The sequence below is a fragment of the Hemicordylus capensis genome, chromosome 11 (assembly GCF_027244095.1).
Source record: "Hemicordylus capensis ecotype Gifberg chromosome 11, rHemCap1.1.pri, whole genome shotgun sequence".
NCBI classification, from domain to species: domain Eukaryota; kingdom Metazoa; phylum Chordata; class Lepidosauria; order Squamata; family Cordylidae; genus Hemicordylus; species Hemicordylus capensis.
The window spans coordinates 16,087,201-16,096,672 of NC_069667.1; the positions used below are offsets into that span (position 1 = coordinate 16,087,201).

The following is a 9,472-nucleotide window of genomic DNA, read 5'->3' on the forward strand; positions in this document are numbered from 1 at the left end:
ACATGGAAAGGCGGCTGTGCTGTTGCCCTCCTCGGTTGATTGATTTTACATATTTATAACCTGCTTTTCTGTCACACTGAAACTTACAAAGCATATAAAATCAATAAACAAGAATGGATGATGAAACAATAGCAATCATGGGGGAGAAAGGAAATTGCCATATACTGAGTCAGACCATTGGTCCATCTAGCTTGGCATTGTATACACAGATTAGCAGTGGTTTCTCTAAGGTTGCAAGCAGGCAGGAGTCTCTCTCAGCCCTATCTTGGAGATTCCAGGGAGGAAACTTGGAACCTTCTTCCCAGAGCAGCTACTCCATCCTCCAAGGGGAATATCTTACAGTGTTCACATGTAGTCTCCCATTCAAATGCAAACCAGGGTGGGCCTTGCTTAGCAAAGGGGACAAGTCATGCTTGCTACCACAAAACTAGCTCTGGGCCAGTCACTTCTCTCTCAGCCAAACCTACTTCACAGGGTTGTTGAGAGGAGAAACCTATGTATGTAGTACACTGCTCTGGACTCCTTGGAGGAAGAGTGGGATATAAAATGTAAAAATAATAATAAAATACTCTTAAGCAGTGTCATCCACCCCAGGCCTATCTTTTCCTTCAAGAAATAAGCTCTGCTGTTTTCAGAACACCTTAACACACAGCATTGTAGTCTTGGATACAATTCAGCTGCACCCAGTATTCAATGAGCACTTTACTAGAAGGAACGGGTGGGGGTGACATCCAAATGACATCTTTGACATACACTGCCATAGCATCTTCCTCCCCCCGCCATCCAACACTATTTAGAACTGTTTCTTATTGATAAGACAGAGCCATGTTGGCTTCACAGTGGTTTAATATGAACAAATTTGGACATTACATTAGACAGTAAACTGAAAACATAGTTTGCTGAATTATAAGCCCCACATCAGAATATATGTACAGCAGCAAGAGCCTTTGATCCTCAGACTTGCGCACCAAGATGAAGGAGTTTTAAAAACCCACAGCTAATGCAGATCCAGGAGGTGGCAGCAGGCTGCTTTGGACAGAAACCTTCACCTCTCCAGCAGCAGCAGCAGAGAGGGGCCTGTATACAGGCAGCATCTTCCTAGTAGTTGCTTTGGCAGCCCAGAGGAGAGGGGCTTCTGCCAACACGGCTGGGTAGCATCTGTCTGCTCCCCACTTCTTATATACATGTTTTCTCTCTCCTCCATAATATACCTGTTTACCCGCACCAAGTAGTAAGAGACAATTTTAACTGCAGTCACTTTATTACTTGCAGATTTCACTACTATTTAAATATCAGTACATTGGGAGGAGGCCAGGGTGCTGTTTATGCCATCAGGTATCCCCTCTGTTCAAATCAATTAAAGTAGTTGTGTCCTGCAATGTGGACCGACAGTGCAAAGTGTCAATCCAGCATATGAATATTTGTCGAGTATTCCTCCAAGCTGGATGGAAAGAAGGTGAGGAGGGAAAGAGAGAGAAAATAATCCAAAAACAATTATTCCCCCCCTTCTGTTGGCATGGGCCGAGAAGCTGCAATGAATGAAACGGCTTGCTATCTTGAGAGACACTGTCTTGCAGAGCAAGAGCCAGAGCAAGGGGAAGGGCCTGGAGATTACCACACCCACTGTGGGAACCACAACTGCTGAAGATCACATACGGCCCAATGAGCTGCAGGAAACTTCAGATGGCAGTCACTGAAGCTACCCTTACTGCTGCTGAGCCAATGTTGCCACAGCAGAAGTAGGTGTTGCAAATGCAAGAGCCACTGCTGCCTAGGGGGCAAGGAGCCCCAGCCAAGAAGGACTGGGGTCTGACAAAACCAAATGAAAATGAAATGACCCGCACCTAGGCCTCCACTGTTATGTCTGGCTGGTCTATGAATTTCCCTAGATGTCCAGGCTTTGGCTGTTTTGGTTGGGAGCAATTCCTCTACCTACTCTTAGCAATCCGTTTCCCAGTCAGGGCTTAAATCTGCTTGTCCAATGGAAGATAAGACACTGGAGAAAGCCATAACATTCCACTGTTTGTGCCTGGTGTGTGCACGCATGTGCATGGGTCTTTAATACCAGAAGTGCCCAGTTAAGTTTCTTGAAAATGGGGACAGCCTTCATAACACAGGAGCAACCAACCAGCATTCTGTTTCTTGTGTGTTTCTCTCTCTCTCTCTGATTATCCCACTTTACTGGAGACTGTTTTGACTTTCTTGTAATTTTTGACTGGTAAATATAAAGTGTCAGCCCAACATATTAATATTTATTCATAGTGAAGTTTGCATGGTAATCTCAGCTGGATGCAGACACAAGCCCAGACGAGGGCATCCATTAGTCACAGAAGCTGTACATTGAACACCCCTTAGCTTTGGCTATTTACAGCAGCTTACTTTGCAAGCTGTAAGCCTTAAAGAAACACTGCTTTGCAGGCTTTAACATCAATAAGTCAGCCAAGAAATCAGGACAGGCTTGATTTGACCAGGATTCTACTATCAACTCTAATCTTATCCCCTTCCAAGAAACCGCCATTGCTTTGCTAACTCCTTTGGGGAAAGTTTCCCTGCTACAAGACGCAGCAGCTTTCAGAAGGTGCCTCATGCCTAGGGTAAAGCGACCCATCTGCTGCCTTTGAATCACCGGAGACCCAAGAGGGTTCTCAGGAGTAGAATGAGCAGCTAAGCACTCAAAACATACTGGTGGGAGAAAGAAGTTCGGGGTACCTGCACAGCAGCCAGTTCTGACCTCTCTCAAGAAGGCCTTAACTGCTCAGTACAGGGAATTTCAAAGGTGCTTCTGGTCTACAGAATCCTCCTAGCAGGCAGGGGAGACACTTGTTGCTTTCCAGTCTCAAGTTTAATAACCTTTAGAGGAGAACAGGCACAGCCAGATAGCAATCTCTGCAACAGCAGCAGGACCAATCTCTCAACAGATGACCGAGTTACTCCACACTAGACACCAAGTTCTCAAGCCTATACATCTCTTCCTGTCACAGGTGTACTTAGGGAGAATTCCCCACCCCCTTGCACAACAACGGAGAAGGAAAGAGAGAGAGACAGCTCTGATGCATGCTGCAATACCTTATGCTAGCCCCTAGATCATCTTCAGCAAGCTCTGCCTATCCACCAACAGGTGCAGGTCATCACGGGTCATCACTTTTGATGCAGAGGCCAGAGACCATCAGGTCTCAACACTGCTGCCTGATTGGGGATGGGACGGGACACGACAGCGTGGCAGGCAACACTGGGCAAGTGGGGAGGTTCAGAGAGAAAAAGAGCTGGTTCAGAAGAGACAGTGTAAAAATAAATGTCATTTTTGCAGGGGGAGAGAGAATGGACAATGTCAGACTCCCCTACTGGCGGACTTTTCCTGGGATGTAATTCCTATCAATGGTCTCCTCTTGCAGGAACATGTGTAAGCAGCGCTCATTCTGTGCCAGTGGGTGTCCAGCGATTCTGCCAGGAACAAAGAGGGGAGTTAGCTTAGTAAGACAACCACTCGCTGGCCAGTACTGGACAAAGGGAGGAAGATCACAATGGCAGGTTTGTCTGCACCCAATGAACTTATTCCCATTTGTGACAAGAGGAAGCATCCGGGTCCACAGATTTTAGCTGGCCTTGGTAGTCAACCAACTGTTGCCCTTGGCAGTTGCACCTACTGCTGCTGGACCAGCACTGCAGGAGCTGAGAGAGAAGATCTACCTCCTGGGCAGAAACTTATCTTTGGAACGAAGCCATCTCTCTCATGTCCCAGGCTCAAGAAAGGAAAGGGATTTATTGCAAGTTCCAAGTGCTTCCAGAGCACAGTGTGTAGTCAAAGATAAGGGGCACTTGCTAGGGTGTGTGCGTTAACACAAAGTGCTACTTCCTCTGCAAGTGAAATTGTGGACTGATATGTCTGTAGTGCAGACATATCAGTTATACATCTGTACAGCTGTCATAGCTGCCTGCATCCCTGAACAACCGTTTATTAGGGACAGAAGGTGCCGAGAATTCTGCCCCAAACCACCTCCCCTGAGGAATATGGTGGAGAGAGGGAATGAATAGTAAACCAGCTTTCAGTCTGGTTAAGATAAGCCCATTACCAGTGAAAAGTGGCTGGCACCTACAAATCTATGTCACACAGAATCTCAACTCATTACACATACACCCACCATCTGGTTCCAAGAAACACATGTACAGGGACACCAGTGGTGCCCTCTCAAGCTAGAAGAGTGATGCCAATCTGCCCACTGACTGCTCTACACAATTTGGCAACTCCATTGTCATGGCATATCCTCTTTCTTCGGATCTTCCACTCGCCCTAGACAGCAAATACCAGTTTCAATCTTACTTGTTTATGAACTGTTCTAAGCCTTGTCTTCTTTCTTCTATGAAGGACTCCTCGAAAATGCCCTCGTCTCCTCGGAAAGGAAGCTGGCGTTTCAAGGCTTTGCCAGGTAGTGGAGGCACTACAATCTAGGAGCAGAGAGCATCATCTAAGGGGGTGCAGAGTCCACAGCCTCCTCCTGCATGACTCCTCAGGACTGTGCTAGCCCAATAGAAAGGAGTATATCTCTGTACTGCTCCCCTCTGCCACAAACACAGGAGACCAGTGTTCCCTGTAATAGGGAATCCCAGATGCTGTTGACTACAATGGCATCCACAGCTTCAGAGGGCCTTTGGCTGGGGATGCTGGGAGTAGTAGTCAACAACATCTGGGATTCCCTGTTACAGGGAACACTGCAGGACACCCACAGGCAGATATCCAGTACTTAGAAGACCAGAAGCAGCACAGAGTGGGTGCTCCTTCCCCTGCACTCACCTTACTGTCGCGCTCCAGCTCATTCTTCAGCCACTCAAAGTCACTGTATCGTCGCCTTACACAAGACTCTTTCAGCTTGAAGATGGGCAGATTTGTCTGCAAGGGGGGCAGGGGGAAGAGAGAGATTACTTGGCAGCGACTTTAGGAGCTACCCCTTCAGTAATAGGACACTTGCAATACTACGGTTCAGGGGTGCATGCTGCCCTCCTCTGCACCAAGGACTCTTAGCTCTAGTGGGACTTCTGTGATTAGGCACAACTCAGGAGACATCTAGAAGCCTCGCTCCCATGTTACTCTAAGCCATTCTACAAAGCAATGTGTGTCTCTCCACAGGTTTGTGAGCAGCAGATACCTCTGTTCAGAAGAACAATCCTTTCCACTAATTAAGAGAGTGCTGATCAAGCATCTTGCTAGTATGAAAGATCTGGAGCATAACCTCTTACTTTGTGCTCCACAACACAGTAGATAAGGTTTGGCAGGGAGGGTAGGGAAGAAGGCACACAAGCATACTAGCAGCTTCAGAGGCCCAGCACTGGAAAAGGGGATCTTTCCCACCACAGACCAACTGCAACTTCTTCTCGAGGGATGAATTCTGGCCCATGTTATGTGTCAGCAGGGCCTCAGTTCTCCCTTGTGTCCAATACACACAATTAAGAAAGAAGAGCTGGTCTTGTAGTAGCAAGCATGACTTGTCCCCTTAGCTAAGCAGGGCCCGCTCTGGTTGCATATGAATGGGAGACAACATGTGTGAGCACTGCAAGATATTCCCCTTAAGGGATGGAGCCACTCTGGCAAGAGCATCTAGGTTTCAAGTTCCCTCCCCGGCAGCACCTCCAAGACAGGGCTGAGAGAGATTCCTGCCTGCAACCTTGGAGAAGCTGCTGCCAGTCTGTGTATACAATACTGAGCTAGCTGGAACTATGATCTGACTCAGTATATGGCAGCTTTCTATGTCCCTATGTGTGCAACATGTTTGACAAAACCAATCTAGGTCATAACTTTCTCACCTCAGGGAGAACACTCACAAAACGCCATCCCAACACTGTTCCCTCAAAGGCATGCATGTGTTTATGAGCTCAAACACATTTTTGATGTCCACTCAGTTAATTTTTGATCCCGCGCAGGTGGAATCAGGAAGGCCGCACTCTGAATACATGTGTGCACACACTGCCTTGATACTGTCACCCAGAACAAAACTCATTCTGCACACAGATGTAAAAAAGTTAGAGTACCCTGCATCCTACCCTTCCAAAAGTGATGTGGGGGGTGAAAAATGTTCAGAACCATTTCCCAATGGTAGGCTTCCTGTATCTATACACACATCATTTCATACAATTATTATGCTACTAATTACAAGTTAGCATAACACTAAACTTGCAATACTAAGGTGCACAGGGCAACCAAAGTGATCAGGGGGCTCGACAGAGACACAGTGTAGATCAAGTGGATAGAGAAGTTTTTCTCCCTCTCTCACAAATTAGAACATGGGGCCATCTGCTGATCCCCCAGGGATCAGTGCTCTTTAACTTGTTCATAAATAATCTACAAGTTGGGGTAAGAAGTGAGGTGGCCAAATTTGCAGATGACACCAAACTATTTAGGGTAGTGAAATCCAAAAGAGATTGGGAGGAACTCCAAAAGGATCTCTCCAAACGGGGGGAGTGGGCAACAAGATGGCAAATCAGTTCAATGTTAACATGTGTAAAGTGATGCATATTGGTGCAAAAACCCTCAACTTCACATTTTTGCTAATGGAATCTGAGCAGTCAGTGACTGATGAGGAGAGGGATCTTGCGATCATGATGGGCAGCTCATTGAAAGTGTTGACTCAATGTATGGAAGCTGTGAAAAAGGCCAATTCCATGCTTGGAATCATTAGGAAGGGAATTGAAAATAAAACTGCTAGTATTATAATGCCCTTATACAAAACTATGGTGTGGCTACATTTGGAGTACTGTGTGCAGTTCTGGTCACCATATATTAAGAAGGACATTGTAGAACTGGACTGGAAAAGGTGCAGATGAGGGCAACCAAGATGATCAGGGGCTTAGAGCACCTTTTTTATGAGGCAAGGCTACAACACCTGGGGCTATTTAGTTTAGAAAAAAGATGACTGCAGGGAGACATGATAGAGGTCTATAAAATCATGCATGATGTGGAGAAAATTGAGAGAGAGAAATTTTTCTCCCTCTCTCAAAGCACCAGAACCAGGGGTCATCCCATGAAACTGATTGCCAATAAATTTAGGACTGACAAAATGAAGCACTTTTTCACACAACACATAATTAACTGATTGAATTCTTTGCCACAGGATGTGGTGATCGCCACCAGCCTACATGGCTTTGAGAGGCTTAGACAAATTCATGGAGGACAAGTCTATCAATGGCTACTAGTCTGAGGGCTATTGGCCACCTCCAGCCTCAGAGACAAGATGCCTCTAAATACTAGTTGCAGGAGAGTAACAGTAGGAGAGAGGGCATGCCCTCAGTTCTTGCCTGTGGGCTTCCCAGAGGCATCTGATGGGCCCTGTGAAGCAGGATGCTGGACTAGATAGGCCTTGGGCTTGATCCAGCAGAGTTTTTATTATGTTCTTATAAAATGAAAGGAGGGAGATTATGATGATGATGATGATGATATATCTCACTCTTCCTCCAAGAAGCCCAGAGCGGTGTACTACATACTTGAGTTTCTCCTCACAACAACCCTGTGAAGTAGGTTAGGTCTCCATATATAGATAGGTAGGTATTTACTATGCCATCAATTGAATGGAATAGTACTCTTATTTTACACTCATCACCTGAGTCATCTTGTTTATGATGGACACCATTTTCCCTCTTCACATAGAAGGAACTTGAGAATGGGCTGCTCAGCCCATGCTCAAGGGAGATCTCAATCACTGAGCAACCCTGCATCTATGCAATACTTAGGCCTACCAATCCAGAATTTCAAGGGCAGGTCTCTTAAACTAATACTGTGTCTTTGGCTTATCCTTTGAGCTTTTAACTCAGAGTAAGCAGACTGCACAGAACATTTATATACTGCTTTCCAACAAAAGTTTCCAAAGCAGTTTACATAGAGAAAGAATAAATAAATACAATAAGATGGATCCCTGTCCCCAAAGGGCTCACAATCTAAGAAGAAACATAAGACAGACACCAGCAACAGTCAGAGGCACTCTTACTCTTGGACTTTGGGGCCAAAGTCCAGGGCCTTTACACCCCCTGGGGGCCCACCAAATCCTCTTTAGTCTGTCCTGGTTGGTGTAGCATGTGCTGTCAAGAACCTACGTGTTAAAAAATGATGCTTAACTTGCAGCAGGGGGCCTCCAAAGGCCTTTAGGTCCAGGTTCCAAAATTACCTAGGTGCACCTCTGTGGAGGGGTGCTGTGCGGGGGATGGATAGGGCCAGTTATTCTCCCCTTGCTAAATAAAGAGAATCATCAGGTTAAAAAGGTGCCTCTTTGCCCAGTTAACAAAAGTGATACAATTGTGCCTAACTGCATGCATGCCTCATTGACCCTTGCTTGTTCCTCCCTATCCCATCAGTATTGCCCACTGCCTAAATTTAGATACTTTTCTCAGGACAGGGCTCCATGCTGCACTTTTCCTGGAGAACCAAGTAACTGATAGCACTACATTAATAATAAAACCAACAGAACAAAGAAAGAGACAAGGCGGGGGGAAAGTTTAAGACTCCCCCACCACTCTTGCTCAACTTTTATCTTTTTCAAAGAAGGCACCGGTGGTGTTGGTGCACACGTGGGGGGCGGGGGAGAAGACAGCCCCATGAGTAGTGTCTCTCTCCAAGAGGGATTTCCAGATGTTGCTGACTACAACTCCCAGACTCCCCTGCTGCAATAACGTTTGCTTGGGGTTTATGGGAGTTGTAGTCAACATCTGGAAAACCCTGTTAGAGAGAACACTGCCCATGAGACACACACCAGACCCTGCAGGAGATGTCCTCATTTCACACCAAGCTACAACAGATGTCTCACCTCAAGCGCCCCCCAATCACCATTTCCTCTAACAGGGATTTCCAGATGTTCACTACAACTCCCAGCACTCTTAGCTGCAATGGCTGGGGACTATGGGAGTTGTAGTCAACAACATCTGGAAATCCCTCTTAGAAGGAACACTGCTCCCAATAACATTTCTGACTGCAGCCTGCCAGTCTCCCTAAAACGCCTCTCCAATAAGGCGAGGAGTCTCCTCACCCGGGGGGGGGGCTACTGGGCGTGGCGTAGAGAAGAGCCCCGCCCACTCCCCGCCTCAGCCCTGTACCTAGCCCACGCCCAAGCCCCGCCCACTCCGTAGCCCCCCCCCGCTCCTGCACCAAGGCCCCGCCCACCCTGGCCCCTCTCGGCCTCTCTTCCGCGACCCACCCGCATGCGGAGCTCGTAGCTGGTGAAGCGGGCCCGACCGACGCCCATGGTCTGCGGGTTGAAGATGTCGATCTCTAGGAAGTTGCTGGGCGGCCCGTAGGCGTCCGTCAGGTCCTGCGGCTTCGAGTTGAGGCGCCGCGTGTCGGCTACCGCTGCCTCAGACATGATGCTCGGTGAGGAAGGAGGACTCTCGGTCAGAGCCGCCTCAGCGGAACAACCACCGCTGCCGCCACCTTCTCTTCAGCGCCGCGGCGCCGCAATACATGGGGCCGCCCCGCGCCGTGCGTAGAAAGGCGCTGCGC

General features: G+C 47.5%; 1 protein-coding gene across 1 annotated transcript; it reads right to left on the reverse strand.

Moving 5' to 3' along the window:
- Positions 1 to 828: 828 nt before the first annotated feature.
- SNX12 (sorting nexin 12) lies at positions 829 to 9,472 on the reverse strand. The gene is made up of 4 exons (XM_053273351.1): positions 9,171 to 9,472; positions 4,790 to 4,885; positions 4,319 to 4,443; positions 829 to 3,441 (listed from the first exon to the last, which is right to left on the reverse strand). Exons 1-4 carry the CDS (start codon positions 9,333 to 9,335, stop codon positions 3,339 to 3,341), a joined length of 489 nt encoding a protein of 162 aa, XP_053129326.1. The 5' UTR covers positions 9,336 to 9,472; the 3' UTR covers positions 829 to 3,338.

Excerpts from the sequence above, each read along its gene's own strand:
- SNX12 (XM_053273351.1), bottom strand. The coding sequence starts at position 9,335 with ATGTCTGAGGCAGCGGTAGCCGACACGCGGCGCCTCAACTCGAAGCCG. Across the intron at positions 4,444-4,789 it reads AGCTGGAGCGCGACAGTAAG|ATTGTAGTGCCTCCACTACC; the intron begins GTGAGTGCAGGG and ends CTCTGCTCCTAG. Across the intron at positions 3,442-4,318 it reads TTAGAACAGTTCATAAACAA|AATCGCTGGACACCCACTGG; the intron begins GTAAGATTGAAA and ends TGTTCCTGGCAG.